This window comes from Phaseolus vulgaris, chromosome 7 (assembly GCF_051622355.1).
Source record: "Phaseolus vulgaris cultivar YP4 chromosome 7, ASM5162235v1, whole genome shotgun sequence".
Taxonomy (NCBI): Eukaryota; Viridiplantae; Streptophyta; class Magnoliopsida; order Fabales; family Fabaceae; genus Phaseolus; species Phaseolus vulgaris.
In genome coordinates this window covers 53,404,480-53,428,017 of record NC_143504.1, presented here as the reverse complement: position 1 = coordinate 53,428,017, position 23,538 = coordinate 53,404,480, and the positions used below count along the sequence as shown (strand labels likewise).

At 34.8% G+C, this 23,538-nt stretch overlaps 3 protein-coding genes and 1 pseudogene across 3 annotated transcripts; 3 read left to right on the top strand and 1 right to left on the bottom strand.

Moving 5' to 3' along the window:
• The first annotated feature begins 3,391 nt into the window (after positions 1-3,391).
• On the top strand, positions 3,392-9,924 carry LOC137830224 (proteasome subunit alpha type-5). The gene is made up of 9 exons (XM_068637417.2): positions 3,392-3,777; positions 3,889-3,970; positions 4,083-4,163; positions 4,735-4,848; positions 4,924-5,025; positions 5,341-5,399; positions 8,582-8,684; positions 9,439-9,504; positions 9,602-9,924. The coding sequence occupies exons 1-9, from the start codon at positions 3,764-3,766 to the stop codon at positions 9,692-9,694; spliced, it is 714 nt and encodes a 237-aa protein (XP_068493518.1). The 5' UTR covers positions 3,392-3,763; the 3' UTR covers positions 9,695-9,924.
• On the top strand, positions 6,570-7,507 carry LOC150025998 (zinc finger BED domain-containing protein RICESLEEPER 3-like; annotated as a pseudogene).
• Positions 9,925-11,162: 1,238 nt separating the features above from the next.
• On the bottom strand, positions 11,163-13,211 carry LOC137830225 (Late embryogenesis abundant protein (LEA) family protein). Its single transcript, XM_068637418.1, has 3 exons — positions 13,021-13,211; positions 12,606-12,825; positions 11,163-11,589 (listed from the first exon to the last, which is right to left on the bottom strand). The coding sequence occupies exons 1-3, from the start codon at positions 13,209-13,211 to the stop codon at positions 11,374-11,376; spliced, it is 627 nt and encodes a 208-aa protein (XP_068493519.1). The 3' UTR covers positions 11,163-11,373.
• A 149-nt stretch (positions 13,212-13,360) lies between these two features.
• LOC137830223 (transcription coactivator) lies at positions 13,361-20,433 on the top strand. The gene is made up of 10 exons (XM_068637416.2): positions 13,361-13,718; positions 13,825-13,914; positions 14,000-14,104; positions 14,796-14,897; positions 14,994-15,078; positions 15,225-15,294; positions 15,430-15,474; positions 16,137-19,013; positions 19,298-19,514; positions 19,736-20,433. The coding sequence occupies exons 1-10, from the start codon at positions 13,635-13,637 to the stop codon at positions 20,291-20,293; spliced, it is 4,233 nt and encodes a 1,410-aa protein (XP_068493517.2). The 5' UTR covers positions 13,361-13,634; the 3' UTR covers positions 20,294-20,433.
• The last annotated feature ends 3,105 nt before the right edge of the window (positions 20,434-23,538 follow it).

The window sequence follows — 23,538 nt, the reverse complement described above, 5'->3', positions numbered from 1 at the left end:
AAAGAGAAAAGGAACAAAAAAAAAACAAGTAATATGATGATGATGAGTAAGGAACTAAAGACAAGATAATGGAATGACATATGCAAAAAGGAAGGAAGAATAAAGGAAAGATTAAGATAAGAGATGAGAGGAAGCTTATGGATATGGGGAAAGTGAATCACACCACTAGGGGGAGGGAGTTCCATGATGAGTGAGAGAGAGTCGTCACTTGAATCAATCTTTGCTCAAGATAAGACTCAAAGAGAATTTGGAAATCATACAAGGAATCACTCTAACAGAGTTTCTTTACTTCAATTTCAATGTGCCTTAAAATGAGGTAAGACACTCTATTTATAGGTGAGAGTGCCTTGGAGAACAAGAGTGATTGGTAGGGGACGTAAATGAAGAGAAATCTTTTAGAAGGTAGGGCAACCTAGGGTGCCGCCCAAGCTAGAGGAAACCTTATAGAAACTAGGGTAAATGAGGCAAGGGGCGGTCATGTGAGGTGTTTCTAGAAGCTAGGTTGAGGTGGGCTTGGCACAAGTCTAATTTATGCTAACTACACCTTAATCTACTAGAATCATAAGCAAGGAAAGTAGTTGGTGCTCAGGTCCAATTATGTGGGCTTTGCTCCTGGTAATCCTCCAAGAAATAATAGGCTCTGAAGTAATGGCTATGGGCTGAACTAGACCTAGGTCTGGGTCTTGTGTCATGCTCCTGATCATCCTTCTGGAAGGTTGGACTAGCTTAGTGGTTGCTCTATCACTCAGGGTTCCATCACTCAACCAACTCAAATGCATATGACCACCCCTGAATTGTTTGGTTTCCAAAGTTGTTAAAGCACGATCAACATAGAGGGCCTCTAACAACAACTCTGTAGCTCCAACCACATCTAAAGTCACATATGTAAAATTACCCGATGATGGGTAGGTGCAACAAACTTGACATATCATTTAATGTGATGGTCATCTCACCGATAAATAAATGAAATGAAATTGTATCTTTGTTTTACTCCTCAATAAAGGCAACCAACAATCTTTGTTTGGAGCTTCGTAGCTAGCACAAACAAGACCAAATAAGATCGATAAGTTAACCGTAACTTATATCCGTTTATGTGGAGCTCCTAACTTATTCATCTTTTTGCCATGTGAGATCAACTTCAGCTCACTACAATCCTATAATTTCCCATGAATATGATTTTAGAATTTTTAATGCATAACCAATTAATTTGAATGTATGTATGTTGATATAATTACTTACTAATCCATTTCATATTTGTCGAAGAACATGTTCCTCATAATTGATAAACAATTACCTATCCATTGACCATATTGGATAAACATCATCCTCCACTATACAAGCCTCCTAAAGTATAATATTTTATTCTGCATGGTCATCATCAGTAATGTTACCGAGGCCTTTCCACTCTCTTTGTCTAATAGACATGATTAGGTGTACATGATTCGTTTGAGAATAATCTCCTTTAGTTTTAGCCATGATTACATGCATATAAATGAACAGAAGTAAGATTATAAATTACTAAACACCTAACAAAACATGTAAACATAAGCAAACCTAATGGATGGCTTTTATTTGAAAAGGGCACCATGGATGGCTTGCATTGCCACCGTTCTTCTTCTTCATTAATTGTTGGCATTGGTGGAGGTTAATTTAAGTTGTAGGGAGCAAAGGTGGAGATGTGGCTTGCGATGTTGAAGTGTTGATTGAATTTTGAAGGTAAGAGTTCAGTTTTGTTGAAGAGGATAGGGTGGTTATGGAGTTTTGAGGTTCTCAAAAATCGGGTTTCGCGACAATGCTATGGACATAGCAATCCGCAAGTGAGAAAATGACATACAAAATGACTGTTTCATAAGTCAAGTTTTTGTTTTCAAATGAAGGGGTGTTTCAAAAGCATTTATTAACTTATGAATTGGTGGATCTAGAAGCAATTTTTGACTTATGGATTGGAGGATCTATAATGTAATTTTTTACTTATGGGTGATGGATTCGAACTGCATTTTTTAATTTATGTTATTGAATCCCTTGTCCATAACCCTAACAATTGTATTGTAGAATCGAAAATTCGCCAAAAAAGTGGAACAACCAATATGAAAAACAAAAAAAAATTACTTACCATCTTATTCGAACATAGAGTTGGTGCAGACACCATCGAACCACCACCAAACCGTCGAAAAATGAACCAACAAGAAAACCCAATGTTTACTTGAATTGTGGTTTTCTCCTTGTGCTTTTTGTTGTGAGCACACATATAGCGAAGAAGGAAATAGTAGGGAGTGGAATTGTGGATTTCTCCTAGTATGTGAGCTTAGGGTTTATAAAAAATTCCAGCGACACTTTTGTAATTGCACAAAATTGTAAAGGTGTAGGAAGAAAAATGTATGGATGCAGTAAGAAACACCCATCATGATTTCGCGTCCATCCTCCAAGAATAAACAAAAAAAATGGAGTTTCTTCCTGCACCCCTACGTTTTTTTCCTTCACACAACAATGCTATGCAAAGACAAAATTATCTGTTATTTTCTAAAAACTCTAAAACGCACCAAACTATTCACACTCTACTCTTTCTTCTTCTTTGCGCACAACACAAACCTACACCTTTCTCTGTCGCATAGACTTGCACCTTTCTTCTTCCTTACACAACACAAACTTACGCACATGAACCGACGACTTGAGGCGCATTTCGCTTAGTGGTGGTTAGGTAGTGTCTCTGACGGCTTGGTGGTGGTTCACTGGAGTCTCTACGCTGGCTCCGTGTTCGAAGAAGAAGGTAAGTAAAATTTTGTTTGGTTTTCATATTAGTAGTTCCATTTTTTTGCGGATTTTCATTTTTGCAATACGTATTGTATGGTTCCAGACAGAGCATTCCACAATGTGATTCCACAATATAGTTCCAGATTGAGTGATCCAAATTTTTTTTGGATAGGTGTGTTCAAAAGTTGTCCAAATTCGCGGATCCATGATGAGATTTAATGATTTGTATTCAACTTCTTAGGACGAGTGAGATTGAGTGCTTGTTTAAGTCAAAACCAAAAAAAGCGATTTGTAGAGCTTCTCGAATTCCTTACTCTCAAACTTGCTCATTCTATAATATAATTTTCCTTTCTCTTCGTACAAATGTCATGTACTGAGATTAAACTTTTCTAAAAAAAAAGTTTTTTTTGCTAAAACTGGCTTATACATTCATAACTATATTTATAAAAAAGGGAATCCGTAATATGTTTTTTATTTTCAAAAAACATGATTCCATAATATAGTTTTGGATTCAACGATCCAAAAATTTTCTGTATCGATCCATCCGTACCACTATCATGGATCATGATTTCCAAGAACCTAAAAACTCCATAACCATTCACCTCTTATAAAAAAAACTCTTTCTTAGTTTTAAAAGTCAATCAACACTTCGAAAACGCAACCCACTTCAGTAACGCAACCCACTCCTGCTGAGCGTCTACCAACATCTTAAATGAACGAAAAAAGGAATAGTGACAAAGAAACTCATCCACGGTGCCGTTTTTAAATAGAAGATCAAGACTAGTTTTGGGAATTTAAAAAATTATGGGGGTGTAGGAAGAAAAACGTAGGCTACAGGAAGAAACTCCCAAAAAAAAAAGAATTTTCAAGTCCTCTTGGGAAGCTAACTAGGCTCAGTGAGGAGCGAGTGAGAGAGCAAGCAAATCAAGTGCCCTTTTGGTACCTCGTGACCCAAACAAAAAGCTTCTCATTCTCATCTCTTCTATTTTGCTTCTCCTTCTGAATTCTGAAGATGTTTCTCACAAGGTGAATTCCCCACTTTTGCAGCAAAATTGCATTTCAATTTTGCTTCATTCAATGGAGGAACGGATTAGGTTTTTTCTGTTTGTTTAACTGTTTGTTGCGTGAGTGGCATAGGACTGAGTATGACCGAGGAGTCAACACCTTTTCTCCCGAAGGCCGTTTGTTTCAGGTTGAATATGCAATTGAAGCAATCAAGGTTTGTCGCTTCACCTCCATCTATCTGTTCCTTCATTTTTTATCCATCTGTGACAAAAGTAGAGGTTACAATTGTTCTTATTGTTTGTAAATGGGTTTATATTGGATTGCAGCTTGGATCGACTGCGATTGGGCTGAAGACCAAAGAGGGTGTTGTCCTTGCAGTTGAAAAACGCATCACTTCTCCTCTGCTGGTTCGTTTATTAACATTTTATTTATGTTACTGGCTTTCTATTATCTTACTCTGACATTTCTACACATAAATGATAAACGTGCTATTAATTATTAACTATCATACTCAGTATCGTCGAACTAAGAGACACATAAATGTGCTTCACATAAATTGAATTTTGGGGGTCAAGCTGTTTGCTTTTGGTTGTACTTCCGAATCTTGATTGCTGATGTTAATTTTAGATGCAAAAGGTGTGTTGAGAATATATTCATATATTTTGAAAAATAATGCTGTTTACCGTAATATTGTTTTATCCTTGTAGTCTTAATTTTTGTTTGGGGGTGAAAAGGGATCCTTTTCTTTCGGGGAGGGGGGGTTGATAAAGGCTTAGAAATTATATTATTAGGTTCTGATGGGTTGATAAAGGCTTAGAAAATATATTATTAGGTTCTGATGCACCTTGGGTCTCTACTTATATTGTAGCCACATTTATGGTTTATATGGATCTTATTTGAGATAGAGACACAATTATATTGTAGTGGGCACTTTGCTTTGCACTACCATTGATTAGCTTGCAAGAAATTCCTTTTCAGGAGCCTAGTAGTGTTGAGAAAATTATGGAAATTGATGACCACATTGGTTGTGCTATGAGTGGATTGATTGCGGATGCTCGAACACTCGTTGAGCATGCACGGGTTGAAACTCAGGTATTGTTAACCTTTTTGCATATATTATGTAGTTGATTGGCCAATGATTTATATATTTTGGAATATTGTTCACAGAATCATAGGTTCTCCTATGGTGAACCAATGACCGTTGAGTCCACTACCCAAGCTCTTTGTGATCTAGCCTTGCGTTTTGGTGAAGGTGATGAAGAATCCATGGTAAAGAGCTTCTCAGCTTTGATATTCAAGTCTATTGTTGGCCTTATATATTGCATTTGACAAATCTTGACTGGAGATATAAACAAGTGTTATTTACCTTATAAAAATTTTGGTATGCATAGAATTCCTTGTATGCATCAACTATTTAATGTTCGCCATTTATAAGTAAATGTGCAATTCCGGTGGCAGTTTGGTTTAGTAGCATGTGCCAACAAATATTTTTCTTTTTGTACAAAATACTAAATGGCTATGTTCCTGTTGCAGTGGATCATCATGTATGCATTCTAACATGCCATTTATTTTTTTCTTTGGCAGTCTAGACCATTTGGAGTATCTCTCCTCATTGCTGGACATGACGAGAATGGACCTTGCTTGTGAGTATTTATTTTGCCTATTATGCAATGGAGTTATTCTTTTGGCTCATTTTCTGTGTTTAGTCAGTGATTACATTAAAATTTGTCATTATTCATGTTATTATATTATGCTTTCTTTGGGGATCAGTGGAATTACAAAAGAAGGAATCTTGCACAAAATTTAGTTTCTTAGGAAGGGATTTTCTGCCTAATTCATTCTCATAAAACCAGTTTTGTGAGGTGAGATTTATATCCACTAGTATATTATAATTTGACCGTATATTTAATTGATGTGGGGTCTTTAACACACCTCCTTATGCTGAAGACTGGGCATCTTGAGTATGAGACTAGATATTTGTGGGTGTTTTGATAGTAGCCTAATAGTGGATGACATAAGAGACAAATCCAACAACTTGTTAGGATATACTATCTTAAAAAGTGGATTTATGCCTAACTTAACCTTTAAAACTAACTTGTAAGGTAAGGTTTTTACAAACTTATTAAGGGTGTCCCAAATCAAACCGTTAAAAAAAAAACAAAAATCTGATCCAAATTCGATAAATGAAAAAAATGACAACTTTTTAGATTTTTTTAAAGAACCAAAAGATTCCATTCGGTTTGTGGTTTAGATTTTCAGAACCGGTCCAAACCAAAAAATATACCTATAGTATATTATTATTTTAAGTTATAAATTTCAACCTAAATCTGAGTATAAATACCCAATCTAGGGGTGTTAGCATGTTGGGTAGGGTAGGGATTTGAGCAAACCCATTACCCAACCGTCTAAAAAATATGAGTTGGATTGGGTTGGGTTTCTGCATTTTTTATGTTAAACCCAATTCAACCCAACCCACTCTTATGCAGGTTGGATTGAGTTGAGTTAAATCGATCAAGATTTTGAAAATATTTTTTTTGTTAAAAATTGGAATTTTCAAGTATCAATCTAATTAAAATAAAACACAATCTTTACAAAAATTAATTCAAGGCTTTAAGTAAGCCAATAAGTCAAGTCATGACAAGTTTGTCCAAAATAATTCAAGACATGAAAAGAAAAACATAACACAATTTGTTGATGACACAAGTATAAGAGTGGGTCTTGAATCATCCATACTAAACCCATCACCCAACCCTTATAAGAGTGGGTTAGGTTGGTTTGAGTCGGGTTGGGTTGGGTCAGGTTTGACCCAATCATAAATGAAATCCAACCCAATCTAATTGAATCGGGTTGGGTGGTAATCCGACCCAATGAACACCCCTAACTCAATTTGACAAAGCTTCAAATGAACCAATAAATGTGGAGGAACATGAAGATTTGAATAAATAGGGATGCGTGTTGACAGTGAAGAAAGTAAAAGACAAACTGTGGAAGAACCAACATCTAATAATGATGCTGAAGATTCAGGTAACAAAAAGCATTGTAGGCCTAGATCTTAGTGCTGGGATCATTTTTCAAGAATTGATGGGACCTCTTAGAGCTAAATTTAATTGGTGTAGTAAGGATTATGCTGCAGATTCTCATAAAAATGGTACAAGTAATATTATAAACCATTTATTGCATAAATATTAAAGGTTTCCCAAGGAGAAACTTGATCCTTCTCAACAAACCCTTATTTTTTCAAAAAAATGAAAAAAAGATGGGAAAGGAAATTGTATTGTTCTAACTGGTGTTCATTTTGATGTTGATGCATGTAGGCAAGCTCTTGCCAGGATGATAATTGTGGATAAGTTTCCTTTTAAGTTTGTTGAGGGATAGGGATTCCTTTTTTTTATGAGTATTTTACAATCTAAATTCTCAATTTTGGGAAGGATTTCGATTGTCAGGGATTGTTGCAGTATTTAGCTTAATGAAAACATAAGTTGAAAGATATGTTTAGTCATTCAAATCAAGGTGTAAGTTTCACAAAACTGATTGTTGGACCTCGGAGAAAAATATAAGTTATCTTTGTCTTACGACACATTTCTGCTCATTATATTTTATATATTTTTAGAACTGGGTCCAATCCCACCACTAACTGAACAATTACAAATTGTTCAGTTAGTGGTTTCGAGAACAATTACAAATTTTGCTTATTGACCAAGATCATAGGGGGGTTAGGGAATAGTTACGTATCAAGAATTCCTTTTCTCTCTCTTTTCCCCACTTTAGGAAGGGTCCTCCTCCACTCTTGTCACTTGAAGCCTTTCTTTCTACTTTGAGCCTGTTTGTTTCAGCTTAAAAAGTAATTTAAGATGGTGATAAATGTAAGTTTTTCTAGAGTTTGTTTTAGAAGCTGTTTATAACAGTTTCTCAAAGTAATATAAAACCTGGTCTTTTTCAGATTCTACTTTTTCTGAAAACGCTTATGGTTTACTCAAACATGTTATAACATATTTCAAAAGAGATTTAATTTTTTTTAGAAGGCACTTTATATTTTGCCTTCCTTTGTCAAAGGAAGTAGCAATTGCACTTATTTCATAGTAATGTTGTACTGTCTCGCCTTATCACTCTTTTTATGGTTTAAAGAGAATATTATTTTAGGTTCGACACTGTACAACCTTCTCTTACCATTGATTTGTAGCATAATTTTGTCGTGTTTCAGCCGTCTACCCTGCTAGTTCAACTGTCAATAAGTGTATGTATTGGTATTTTAGCTTTAGTTGATTGCTATGATACACCGATACTTCAATGTGTATCATGTATCCTTGTCTCGTATCCGATGCTCTAGGATACTTAACCAATACTTGTCATTGAAATGTCTAATCTTTAAAGCACTAATATTTTTATGATGATGCTAATTTATAATTTTGTATTTTGGCAATGTTTAATAAATGTGATTTTAATTTGAATTTACAGAATTGCAATTATATATTTATTATATTTTAAGATTTTTTATACATTTTTCAATAGGTATATGTCACTTATCGTATCCGCTTATCTTCAAAATATAAGCGTTTTGCCGTATCGGATACACATCTTATCCATGCATCATAGGTTCATTGTTACAACTTGCTAGTTTTCCTATTGAATAGAGAGGTTCACAGTTCAATTGTAAAGTGTAAACAATTTCATGTTCATGAATACCACCAGAGACACACTAAGGCAGATCATGGTATTCTGTTTTTGTCGTCACCGGCAATATGTACTTTTATATTGCAGCTGGGCTTTTTTTAAGACCTTTTCAATTTGGACTTATGCTACTGAATTGATATGTTCCAATTATCAGATATTACACTGATCCATCTGGCACGTTTTGGCAATGCAATGGAAAAGCTATCGGTTCTGGGTCAGAAGGCGCAGACAGTTCTCTACAAGAGCAATTCAACAAGGTACGAACAATTTAATCTTGATTGTTTCTAACCTTCTTTTTATAACATTAAACTTAAATTCACTAGGGTTGGAAAATGAACAAAGAGTGAAAACAAACAGAAATGAGGAGACCTCATTCTCACCACTCTTGATAGGAGAGGTAGTAGAGTGAAAGCATGCTATACAATAATTACCTTCCATTTTAAATAATGTATCAAAAGAAGTAATATTATTCCAATAATATTTTTCATTTACTGGACTAAAAAAGTTTCAACTTTACCTTCCAAGTTTACCTAATTTTTAATTTACTTACTGAGAGAATAAAACAAACCCAAACCCATATGCAGAAATGTTTTCTATTTAATCCTATTTTTATTCCTCTCTTACCATGTAAATTAAGTATACTTAAGTTAACTAACTATTTAGTTTACATTATTCCTTCTTTTTGTCATTCCTGTTTACATTGCTACGTAGCATAATGGCTTTTGTCTAACTTCCTGTTCACCATCCGTGTATTATCTTGGAAAATGTTAAACTAGCAAATTTTTCTGATAATTTGTTTGTCAAATTAATGCAATGCCGTTATCAAGTTGTTGCTCAATTGTTTTTGTCTATCCACTGCCAATGTTGGTCCGAAAGATTATTTCGCATGCTGGACTCTTGTTTTTAGCCCAGAGTAGTCAAAATAATTTATTATTATTCTAAAATTACGCTGAACATAACATGATGGGTTTAAAACAATACAATTTGGTGTTAATTTATTATTTTGTGCAGGACCTAACCCTTCAAGAAGCCGAGACCATTGCTTTATCCATTTTGAAGCAAGTTATGGAAGAGAAGGTATGTTGTTACCCTGCTACATTTTTATAGGATTGATTGTTACCCTGAATGGGATGGAAAATAAATTATAATCCTTTATTTTGTATTTTCATATCAGGTCACTCCCAACAACGTTGACATTGCCAGGGTGGCTCCAACATATCATCTTTATACCCCCTCTGAGGTGGAAGCTGTGATAAGTCGTCTATGATTTTCTTTCGTGATTTTTCCTAATTTTTAAGTCTTATGCGGGAACTTTTTTTCGTGGATGATGCTACATGTGGTGCTACACTTGTGGCCAAGTTGTACGCTGTACGAGATTATGGTGTCTTATTGAGGACTAGCCAAGGATTACAACTTCCAATGATCCCGGATGGGGGAAACCAAGGAAAAACGAATTACAAAATATGCTATTAAAAAAATTTAAGATTTTTTTTTTCAGCCGTTTTTTAATCCTTGTGGAAGAAAATTGCCTTGATCGAATGTATTATCTTAAATACAGTTTGATGTTAGATAGTTTAAAAAATTATCCTATCGGATTTTATTATAAAAAATTATTTATATTTCAACATACAAGTATATTTTTTTAAAATATAAATCTAATAAAATTTTAGAGACGTTTTTAATTGTTTTTATAAAATAGCTCAAACTAACGGGCCAAGTTAATTTATGGATTAATTTTTAATCTGTGTTTTTCTTTTACATTATTATGCTCTTGACGCGTAAACTCTATTGGTTCTTAATCTATGTTCATTTTCTTTTCCATACCATTTTTTGTTTACTTGATCATTCTCACGGATTAACCATGTTCCTAAATGCTATGAATTATATAGTCTAGTTAAGGTATAGTGTAATTAATTTTAAGTGATTTGTGTAATTTGTTTGATAATGTTTGGTCCAACGTCTTTCCTGAAGATACAGTTGTAGTATCTAATGTTTTTGGTGGACGTGGTTTAACACGTTTGAAATGTGTCTAATGACATTGTGAAAAGGAGATACGGGTATGCAAAGGGAAGATGTTGCTGTGGCCTCGTTTGTTACACATACATGAAATCATATCATGCGTGTAAGAAGCTATACATGGCTACATTATGAATAAGGAAAATAAATTGATTGTAAGCGTTCTCCCTCACTTGAGCATGTTTCAAAACTGATTAGGGCAGAATATAGAAGCTTAGGAATTATATCCTCCAGAAATAGATGTCCACCTTTAATGGATATGTCTTTAATCCACTAGCCGTCTACTTTTGGACACTCTTTGTTTTTGAAACAGCAATGTTTATGAAAAGCTTAGAAGTTCGTGTACAATATTGAAGGTGGCTCAGAAACATGGATCTAAAATGCATCACAACGAAGCTCCGCAGGCCATTAAACAATAGTCATCAAAGAGGCTATAGCTTATTAAGGATTACTTTTTGTTGCTTGGTCAATGGTGGACAACCTAGCATAACTTATTGTTTGCAGAAACATGTGCAACACGCACAACACCTTCCACATAATGAAAAAGATACCGAATCGATCCTTTTCTTTCGGGGAAAGTACGTTTTAACATGTATAAATGGATTAGTTGTTTTATTTTAAATCTATAAATTGAAATTCAAAATTTATCCAATCCATCCATTCCACACCCCTGTTCAGTATAGCAAAATGTAAACCCTCTCAAGTAGCCAAAAAACAAGTGAACAAGGAGCAGATACTATTATTTTATTCATGTGAGGAGGGATCATGTTTCCATGGCAACCCATAAATTACAGACATTCTAGACTTATTTTACTTGGCAATAAAACAAGCGAGTGGAAGATAATGGAAACACCAGGATCCTCACTTATATTACTCTTCACAAGGAGTTCATTTGTCTTTAATAGAATAGGATTGGAGGCAGAAACTGAATCAAAGATCAATTTTACCGGCCAAGTACCAAGAGTGTATTGCTAGACTCCCAAAGGACATTATATTGGCAAGGGACGATAATCCATGAATCATACCAAATTTCTTATTCATGGCTTTAAGTTTTGGGTTTGACTTAGCAACTTCCACATTTTTTGACCACCCAACTTCCTCCCCTATATTGCTTTCTCTCTCCACTTTATGCCTTTGCTTCATCATCTGCATCAGAAAAATGTAATGGTCTGATTCATAAACTATCAAATAGTATAGTAACTAGTATTAAAAAAATAGTATAATCAATGTTGGCAGCTTAACAGCATAAAATGTTGACATGACTCAGATAGTAGTTTAAGATACTGCCATAAAAATGTGACAGGTGAAAAAGAAGAAAGGTAAAAGGAAAACCTAGGAGGAAAAGTGGAAAATAACAGTAAATGTGCGAGCAGTAGAAGAAATACGAGATTAGAAACCTCTACAAATCATGAAATTTACTGATGATTAAATAAAAAATGTGATTTTAATAATGGAACAATACTCAATAAATGAAAGCAATATTAAAGCAAAAGCATGAAGGTCCAAAATCCTTGAGTTCTCATTCAACAATAGTGGAAAGACCGAAAAAATGGTTATCAGAGAGCACTGATAAAGATGATGATAATAATAGTAATAATAATAATAGAAGTCAGAATCAACATAATGACAATAAATTGGGCTCAGTTATAGATCTTCCCTTTTAGATAAAAATGGGAATGGCAAGAAATCAGCAGCCAACTTATCAAATTTAAGATGAACATAAGTCCTCACTCTAGTTCATTTATAGACGCATCAAACTAGACAAGATCTTAAAATGGAATGAAGCTTCTTTAACCGTTGACACTCAAGGTTTTACATATTTGCAGGTGCATGAAATTTTGAGACACAACTTGACTTTGGCAAACTAATTTTGCTAAGCATGCATATAGAAAAAAAAAAACACATATACCAACACTTCGGTCTTTACTACAAATACATAGCCCAAGTGATACTTTATACCAATCAATCTGCCATTTTAACTTTCCACGTTCCAACACAAAGTAAAACAGTTAACATTCCAACTCCTCAGAAAATTCATTTCCACCCCTCCACTTCCAATCAAATGACTCTAGTCACTGTAACTAATAGGGAGCAACATTTAAAGACCTTGTTTGTTTTACTTGTGACAACGATGAATCCATGCTAATAAAATTTTTCTTTACCTCGATGGTCATAGGTGTGAAGACAAACAAGTTGGTAAGATTGAACGCAAAGGAAGAGAGCAAAAACCCAAGCTGGTATCTCTCAGTAGTGGATGAAGTTTTCCACGGGTGAAGGTACCCAAAGGAAGCCACCGATATGGCGCAACACGCACCCACCATCGAGAAATACGCCGGAAACATCTTGCTTTGCAGGTTCCCAAACTGATGCCGCGGCAGATTTCTGAAATATAAAATTCAACAAAATCATAACCCGATTCTCACAGCCACAACAAAGCATTCAATAATTGCCAGAGATCCCACGCCATCTATAAAGTATATAAAAAAGCCCCAAGCCTCCTAAGGTGAAATTAGACCCAAACTGAGATTCTTAAGAACGATTGAGAAAAAGAAAATAGGGGTGATAAAAAATGCGTACTTAAACATGATGATGCCGCCGATGAAGGTGACCCATAGAGCGGCGCCGAATGCGGTGGAGAAGCTGAGGAGGTGAGCGAGTTTGAGGTAGGTGGAAAGAGTGGTTGATTTTGAAGTCAGAGTCTCCGGTGAGAATATGACTCCGATGGCTAAGAAAGCCACGGCGGCGATGAAGCGACTAAGCCAACCCATGCAGAAGAAGATGAGAGTGATTGAATGAGAGAGTGAACAGTTAGTGTTGCTCTGCTTCTACCAAGGGACTACACTGAAGAAGTTGTTTATAAGTTGAAGAAAACTAGATGCTATTAATTTTTTCTACCTACCAAACCGAACCCAACCTACCGGCTCTCGTTGAAAATAAAACCCGGTTTAGTTAACTTCCTTTCGTTCTGGAACATTCGGCCCGGCCCAACTCTCTATGGACCAAATGAGCCCATGTTGGGATTTCACGATTTCATCATCCCGCCTCCAAAATCAAAACGACGAGACAAATAAAAATTCCCTCGCTTTTATTTATTTTTTCAAATAAATAATAAATAACTAGTTTCCATATCAAGTCTTCCTCAACAAGTTTGTTTATCATTCTGCCGCTTCTTTCTTCTGTTTCGGCTTCACATGATGGAAACCAGTTACGCATCGCGAGTGTTTCGCGGTGTTCGGTTCGTTCTCCGTGGCTTCAATCCCGCCGCCGAAAGCCAGGTTTCTCTTTATCCTTCTCTCTTCTGTTTCCTGACAGGGTTTCTCTTCTGCCGTACAAGTTTTTTTTTTTTATTTATCCCTTGAATTGCTGCTTGTGATTTTGTAGATCCGGCTTAAGCTTGAGGATGGCGGTGGAATTGACGCCGAGCAGTACGGTGGGAGTTGCACGCATGTCATTGTCGATAAGATTGCTTATGTGAGTTCAGTACGATTCGCTTTTCTTTAACCCTATCATTGGCCTTCATTTCTAAGAGAGGGAGAATCGTGTGTTGATTGTGTAGGACGATCCTCTGTGTGTTACTGTTAGAAATGATCGGAAGACGCTCGTCACTGCACTGTGGGTTGATCACAGTGCTGATATTGGAATGCCCGTTGATGCTTCTTCGGTTAGTTTCTTCTTCCATTCCCTTAATTGAAGTGCCTTTCTTTATCATGAAATGTTGAGTTGAGTCCGCTTGGAGCAACTTTTTGGACTTTTCTTATGAAACTACCTAATGCTATCTGCATAAGGTGTCCCCTAGGTAGTATAAGATAATAACTTACAGTTTGTATGAAAATAATTCAGTGAATTCTTTTTTTAAGTTTTGAAACAACTTATGTATTAATCCTTATACTATAAACATTTATTTAGTAAGTACTTGATTCAGCTGTTTACTTTCTCTTCGTGCTGTAGCTCAACCCGGGGGAAAGACTTGGTTAGTTCACATTATAAAAAAATAAAAAAAGATTAGAAATTCTGACCAATTAGTTAATTGGTTTTGTTTACACTGTGTCCAGAAATCTTTTAACTTCCAAGTCACTTTGAAAGCCACTATGTGGTTGTTAGGAATACAAGTGTGAGTTTTAGTTCCATATTGAGTAGAAATAAGAAAGTTGAGCACCATATAAAAAAGAAAACTCATTGTTTTAAGATTTTTGGGTTGGAGGGTGATGTGAATCACTTATGTGGATTTGACTTAGGTTTCATTATTGTTGAATCTATTCAGTGAATTCCCCCAACAGTTTGTTCTCCTTTGTAGGATAAATTTGTTGTAGTTTTCCCCTTCAACTGAACAAATTGAGTTTTCCATTTGGCAGGTTATGTATAGACCTCCTAAAGACTTAGATGGAATACCAGGTGCAAAAGGTTTGATAATGTGCTTGACTGGTTATCTGCGCCAGGATCGGGATGACATTATGGTGGGTATCTGTTATACTTCATCGTGTGATTTGTTCCAGGAGTTTGTGCGCTTTGTTTTGTGAATTTACTTGAATTCTCCTTATTTTCCCTTTTAGACAATGGTTGGCCTGATGGGTGCACATTTTTCCAAACCATTGGTGGCGAACAAGGTTACTCATCTCATATGCTATAAATTTGAAGGTTTGTGTTGTTTTCTTAAATCCTGGCATTTAACTCCGCGTGTATGCTATTTTTGTTCTGCTAATTGCTTTATGTTACATTATTCATGCTTATGATTATTCCGTTTTGTTGGTTAATTCCGTTTTAAAATCCGACTTTCAATATAGGAGAGAAGTATGTGCTTGCAAAGAGATTGGGCACAATAAAGCTAGTTAATCATCGTTGGTTGGAAGATTGGTATGTATGTATATTCTGCTAACTTTACATGGATGTGAATGAATCTCATCTATTTGATCCTTTTCTTTTGACTTGTTGGTATTATATAATAAATTTTAAGTTTTCTTCAAATAAAGTTCTGTTCATTTTTTTCAGCTTGAAGGAATGGGTGCTTCTTCCTGAAGACAAATATAACAAGAGGTTAGCCGTTGTATCACTTACGAGTGCAAATATAATTTAGAACAAATTTTTATCCACATCCTAGCATGCAAGTGTAACATTTCACATATTATGTTCATGGAGGCTGAATGGGTACAGAATTCTTCTTTCTATGCTTGCATATTTATCACACTGTTCTATATTTGGAGATTGTCTACATACACTTTGTTTCGTGTTATTTCTTGACCTTGATAATGATTGCGGAAAATAATCTCATTGCTCAAGAAAAAGATAGCTTAACTGTACGTGGGTAGAATATAAGATGCCATTTGCTTTACTCAACATCTTAATGCCAATAAGAATAATGCACCATGTGCTCATTAGTTCTCGCACTCTTTGGCATTTCTAGATGATTTATGATGTACACTCGTGCACTTGCCATGTTCAAATAGTGTCACGTAATAGGGGGGGATTTATATAATTGCACTTTAAACTAACTGTCATCGAGTCATGTGGTTGAATTACTGAAATAGTCATACAATATAAAAATTGAGAACGCAGCTTACTGTAAGAGGCATTTCAGCTTATCGTTGAAGATTTGTGATTAAATAACTTTTTCTTCCTAACATGATTTTATTTTCCCTAATCTTTTAAAAGATCTTGTCTTCTCAACTAATTACTGAAGCTTTGTTCCTTATCAATAGTGGTTTTGAACTAGAGACGATGGAGGAAGAGGCTAAGGATTCTGAAGAAGAGGGTGAAGATTCTAAGCAGGGAAAATCAGGGGGGAGAAATATAAAACAAAGCCCCGTTAATTCGAAATTTGACCAAGCTGCAACTCATGGATTGTTGAAATCAGTAATAGAGGCATCGAACAACTTACCAGATTCTACTGGTCCACGGGTTTTGCCAAATGTAAAAAATGGTGAAGACTCTTTAACCATTCCAGGAAAGAAGAGAAAATCTGATCGAGACTTTAGCTTTCAGAATGTTGATGATTCAAAGATAAGCTATCAGACTCCTGATATTTCTAGATTACCTGACAAATATAGAAAGACGACTGAGTCTAAGAATGCTGATTTTCCAAAGGCACTTGGGTGCCAGGGCCCTGGAAATATGGCAAATACAAAATCATCTGGTCAGCAGTCCGGTCTGCATGATAACACTATGGAGTCTGAGAAGTTGATAAGTAACTTGACATCAACTTCTGCAAGTGCAGCTGGAGTTGCACATTCAAATGAAAAGCTTAGAACTACTAGTTATTCTAAGAAGAACCAAAGGGATTTTTCTGTCCCAAGGATCTTAGATGGAAGCTCAGGCAGAGAAGGAAACAAATGTGAAAACAGTAAGGTTCACGAGGCAATTGAGTTTATCAAATCTACCAGTGTTGAAATTTCTGGGAGAGAAAATGATTTTACTAAAGAGGAGGAACCAATTAGTTTATTGCCTCAAAAGAGGATAAATGAAACTTCTTTTACGAAATTAAAATCAAGAAAGGTGTCTTCTGATGCAAAAATCTCCATCCAATCAGCAAATGGTAAATCTCAAGGATTAAAAGGGACATCTCTGGTTGATGAGCCACCCAAAGCTGATGACTATTGTTCTAAAGGCAAAGATGGTATGAATAACTCAAACACTTGCTTAGTTTCAAAACCTGCTGGTTCTAACTACAACTCACTAGCATTTGATGAGCGTTTCTCAAGAAATGCAAGCCCAGAATCTGCTCAGTGTGATAGTGTCTATCAGAATAGTCCACAAACAGCTGTTCATAGCTTAAGTGAGTCTAAAACTAATGGCAAGCCTGGAGTCACAAGTTCTGCAATGCGTCAAGTTGGTGGTAATGAAGCAGGGCAACATTTCAGTAAAAGTATTGATTGTTCATCAATGGGAAATAAAAACTCAAATAATGTGAAATCCGCTGGTTGTACTAACTTGGATTTAAGCAATGAAGAATGTAATAAACAGGTTAGAAAATCACCCAGAAAGAAGTCAGTTGCCAAGAGAATTTCGGGTTCTAAACCTATAGTAGGTGCCACTGCTAGACATAAAAGATCACTTTCCCTGAATAAAACTATCCTGCAAAGTGAAGGTGTAACTTTATCCAGCGGAAGCAAAGAGATATGTGATGCGAAGATGCATAAGGGATGTCCCCAAAGCAGGGATATTAACAATACGATGGAGCAAGAAGCAGTTAGTAAAAATACAGACTATGCTTCTGACAGAGCTGAGTTCTTGACGGATGAAACCGAGGCTCCAGATGATAAATGTGAATTTGAATTTGGAATGGCCCTAAATGAAGAATTGGTTCATCCTTCGGAAAAGCCAAATAGAGCTACAGAAGAGAAGTCAGAAGCAATTTGCCCTGCAACAAAATGTGAAGAGGCAAAGAAAGGCACAAATAAAACAGAAATTCAGAAAACGTCTTCATTGGTAGTAAAGAATCAAGCAAAAAAACGTGCTGCTGGCAAAGCGAATGCCACAGTTAGTAAATACGCAGACGATGCTGGTGGCAGAACTGAAGCTTTGGATGATGAAACCGAAGCTCCAGATGACAAACTTGAAAATGAGTTAGGAATGGCACCTGAAGTAGAATTGGTTCATCCTTCGGAAAAGCCAAATAGAGCTACAGAAGAGAAGTCAGAAGCAATTTGCCCTGCAACAAAATGTGAAGAGGCAAAGAAAGGCACAAATAAAACAGAAATTCAGAAAACGTCTTCATTGGTAGTAAAGAATCAAGCAAAAAAACGTGCTGCTGGCAAAGCCAATGCCACAGTTAGTAAATACGCAGACGATGCTGGTGGCAGAACTGAAGCTTTGGATGATGAAACCGAAGCTCCAGATGACAAACTTGAAAATGAGTTAGGAATGGCACCTGAAGTAGAATTGGTTCATCCTTCAGAAAAACCAGATACATCAACAGAAGAGAAGCCAGAAGCAATTTGCCCCGTGCCAAAATGTGAAGAGGTAATGCCTCCTAAAAGAGTCACAAATAAAACTGAAAAACAGAAATCTTCACTGGTAGTAAAGCACCAAGCAAGGAAACGTCCTGTTGGTAAAGCCAAGGCCACAGTTTCCAAGGATTTATCGAAATCAAAAGTTGCAGTATCTAGGGAGAAGGTTCCTAATGAAACGGGGCATGAGGCAGAGATAGAAACCACAGAAGAAATGCCCTTTCCTGCTGATAGACGTGACAACTCAGCCTTAGCAAGAAATAAGTCAGAGAATTTAGCTGAAGAAGAGAAGGAGAATAGACCAATTGATGGAGTGCAGAATCCTGTAAAGGGCAGAAGCGATGACAATCCAAATTATAAATCTAATGTAAGGCCAAGAAAGATGAAGTCTACTAAAGTGGGGCTCAATCCATCTATTTCAGAATCTAACACGAGAGTTAAAACTGAAGCGGCATGTTTTATATTAAGCGGGCACCGCCTACAGAGAAAAGATTTTCAGCAAGTAATCAAGCGCTTAAAAGGAAGGGTTTGCCGGGATTCTCACCAGTGGTCATATCAGGCAACACACTTCATAGCTCCAGACCCCATACGCAGAACTGAGAAATTTTTTGCTGCGACTGCATCAGGAAGGTAAGGAATGTCTGACAAACTACAATAAAATTCGTATAGAATGCCCCTTTTACACGGTGGTTTCAAACCAAAGCAAGTGGCATGGAAATTTTTTGTTGTAGTAGCTTCCCTTGTAGGATAGATTTTAGAATGGAGGTGTTACTATTGAATCTCCTCTTAGAATCATTGAAAAATAAGCATCACTAACGTCTTTAACTTTCCTTTCGTATTCTCAGTATAACAATGTAGTTTGGCTTTCTTTGATTATGTGTATAAATAAATATTCAATCTTTGGTGGAATGCAGGTGGATTCTGAAAACTGATTACTTAAGTGCCAGTAGCCAGGAAGGAAAATTCTTGGCGGAGGAGCCTTATGAGTGGCACAAAAGTGGTCTCAGTGAGGATGGCGCAATCAATATGGAGGCTCCAAGAAAGTGGAGGCTAGTTAAAGAAAAAACAGGTCATGGCGCCTTCTATGGAATGCGTATTGTTGTATACGGCGATTGCATTGCTCCGCCTTTGGTATGTTTTGTTTTGATTTTTGTTCGTTTTATGCTCTTTTACTACTTGCCAATGCTACCCTTGTTTTCATCTGAATTGGAATAGACTTTAGGGATGGTCTCTGTTCTGATGCAGATTTGTATAGTCATTAATGAAAATATAAATGAGTCTCCAACCATTTCTTTCAACTGCGTTTTATTGAGGTTGACTTATATCTCTGGTCTAACACAATTGTTTTATAGGATACTCTGAAACGTGTCATCAAAGCTGGCGATGGAACAATCTTAGCTACTTGTCCTCCTTATACACGCTTCCTTGGTACCGAAATCGACTATGCTGTAGTTAGCCCTGGCATGCCACGTGTTGATATGTGGGTCCAAGAGTTCTTAAAACATGAGATACCTTGTGTTGTAGCGGACTATTTGGTTGAGTATGTTTGCAAGCCCGGGTTCTCCCTGGAGAAGCATGTATTATATGGCACTCATGCTTGGGCAGAGAGAGCGTTTGATAGACATAACAGCAGGGCAGAAGAGATTGTTGCTCCTGAGGATTCCACTGATGATGATGATGATGATGATGATGTAACTTGCCAAGTGTGTGGATCCCGCGACAGAGGAGATGTAATGCTGATTTGTGGTGATGAAAGTGGTTCTGTTGGGTGTGGAGAGGGTACTCACATCGATTGCTGCGATCCTCCCCTAACAGATGTACCTGAGTACGATTGGTTTTGTTCAAAATGCAGTACCACCCCAAACTCCTCAAACAATCCCACTAAAAGGAAAAAGAGTGTTTTATCATAATCTAGTCTTTAGTTCTCATCTACACAATAAGAATGGTAATGTATAATCCTTTGTAATTAACAAAATTAAAGCTTATTTCAAACTCCTTTCAGTAAGACTATTTATTAACTCTGGGTTGAATGGCAAGAGGTTTCTAACCACTCAAAGTGTTATGTCCGTTTTTTTAATTAATTTTTGGCTATTACGAAACATTATTATGCATAGCTTGTATATGTAAAAAAGTAACTTTTCTTTCAAAGTAATTTTTTAAGTAAATTGTTAAAATAATAAATGTTGAATTTAAATATTTTAATTTATTTTTAGTATAACATAACTTTGTTAAAAGTTACACAAACTTTTACATATAATTATTATAAAACTTAAGCGTATGATAAGTCTACTATGCCATAAATAGTCGTAGTCATTGATTGTATTGATAAACATTAAAAAGTGGCTGCTTCTTCCTGCACCTCCAATATTTCTTTAGACACCTCCATACTAAATACGAATTTACTGTTATGCTCTTCAATAAATAATTTAGAAAATAAAACCTTAAACATTTGGTTTTTACGCTTTACGCTCTCTTTCTCTGTGCTCTTCTCTCACCCTGTGGCACCTTCACGGTCTCCTATTTCGGTGTACCTCTAAGACTGATTCCCTTCATTTCGGCACACCTCCAAGGTTATTTGTGGTGATTCTTCATAGTTTTGGAAATTTTTTTGTTCCGCACTTGCAATTTTGTGGTTGTAAAGGTGAGTGTTTGTGTTTTTTTGGAGTGTTTTACCGCAATGTTTGGTGCTATTTGGTTGATTTTTTTTATTATTTAGAACTCTTGGTTTACGTAAACTGATAAATGGGAGTCGATTGAAACCACATTACGTAATCTGAAAATAATTTTCATTCCTTTCTAAATCTATTACATTTTTAAATTATTTAATTGATGTATTATGAATTGTGTAAGAAAGATAAATCTATTACATTTTTAAATTATTTAATTGATGTATTATGAATTATGTAAGAAAGATGTATTATGAATCGTGTAAGCCATTAATCCAAATTTTTGATTGAATTCAGTGTTACATAATTTGAAATATAAATTTTAAAATCTTTAACTTATATAATCCGTAGATATGTCAAATTATCCCGTCCGAAACATAAAACAAATTACATACCTCTACAGTGCAACCATATGGATGAAAAAACTGAAAACTCACTTAAAAATGTTGACACCACAACAAACCGCTGTCACTCCTTTCACTTAAGAAGATGTTTTGATAAGAGAATAAACTCACCCTTTTCAATATACAAAATATATATTGGTAAGATTTAGGAAAGTTGAGAAAGTGAGTTGAAAGTTTATTATCAATTTTCAATTACTTGTAAATTTATTTGTTAAAATAGGTAACAAATACAAAAGGCTCAGTTATTTTTTAGTTGGATTATTTATTTATTTATTCAATTTCAATTAATTATTTTATTAACAAAAGGCTTCATCAAGCTTTTTAACTTTTTAAAAAAATTTAAGTTCCTCACTTATAAAAAAAGACAACAATGTGACATTTTGTAAATTTAATCATGATTTTCACTTTAATAAAATATAGCAATGTGTTCTTCTGCACGTCAAAATTAATGTTGTTAGTTTTATAAATTGTTAGTATACATTCTTGCAAACTATATGCTATATAAATTAAAATGTTTCATATTTATTTATTAACTGTTTTATTATTAATTTAGTTAAAAGTAATCGCATTGTGATTTTAAAAATTGAAGAACTTGAATGAAATTTGTTAATAATTGATCAAATTAAAAAAAGTTAAATGTAGGATTAAATCAATATAAAATTTTATAAATAAACATGCCCTATGACATATTTTAATAAAATTTAAATTTTATTTATAATTTTTGTTTCATTTTTTTAATTAATTTTAAATTTCCCTAATCTTTTATTTGTAGATTAATTATTTTAATTAATTTTTATTTTTATTTTTTATACCATTTTAATTATTTTAATTGAATGTCAAATATTATAAACCATTTATTGATTTATACCACATGTAATTTGCTCTTCTTATTATACTATTATGAACAATATTTTTAAAAATTGGATTGATACTTGAATTAGTGAAAACACCAGTTTATGTAATAATTGAAGTAAAAAAATAATATAATCTGTAAATTAATATATACGACTTAATTTGTCCATGAAATCTTCAAGCTTGTGCTTATATTTATTTTGAAAATATTTTGATTGAAATTGAAAAATATTAAAGATTTGAAATAAAAAAGCAATTCAAGTTTATTGTTTAAATCTTTATTTGATTCAATTTCATTAGTTTGGTATTAATTCAAACAATTCTAAAAAATTTCTTGTATAGTATCATATTCCAAATGCAAGAATATTTTGATCGAAAGACAAAATTCTAAAAAGGTGGGTGGTCTAATAGTAATTTGCAGATGCCAATAGTAACAACTCTTTAATAAAATGCGCAAATGTATTGGGCTTTCTTTAACTTTTCAACCTAAAATGAGGGCTTCTTCTTCCTGCACCCCTATATTTTTCTTCCTGCACCCCCACAATTTTTTAAATCTCAAAACTGACCTTCACCTTATTTCGAAAGCAACTTGTTGATTTCCAGATTGCTGAATCCGGAAGTCTAATTTTTGTTACGGATTGATGGATCCGGAAGATTACCGGATTCATCAATCCGGAATATTTATGGATTTTCCAATCCGGAATACAAAAAAATAAATGCGGATTTCTCATTCTGTAAAATTACCAAATTGCATTGTCCGGAAGAAGAAAGAGTAGTGTGGATTTTATGTGTATTTTGGGGTTTTTAAAAAATAGTAGAGATATTATTGTCTTTGCATTACATTGTGGGGGTGCAGGAAGAAAAATGTAGGGGTGCAGGAAGAAACTGCCTAAAATGAGTTAGTTATACCATAAAGCCTGTCTTTTTTCCATACAAAATTTGAAAGGCCTTTTTTCCCGTTAGTAATTCCAAAAAGCCTCTTTCTTCCTTTTTTTTATAATCATTAATTTTTTTAATCGAATTGGTGCAATTTTACATGAAAATTAATGAAAATGGGAGATTTAAAAAAAAAATATCCACAGTTCTATTAGCATAAACGACTTTACTATAAAGAAATTATAAATACACAATTTTACTATAAAGATTTTTTTTTAATTTTAAATGAGATCATGTTGGCATGACACTGCAGTAAATTATTTTAATATTAATATTAATATTAATATATACTATATT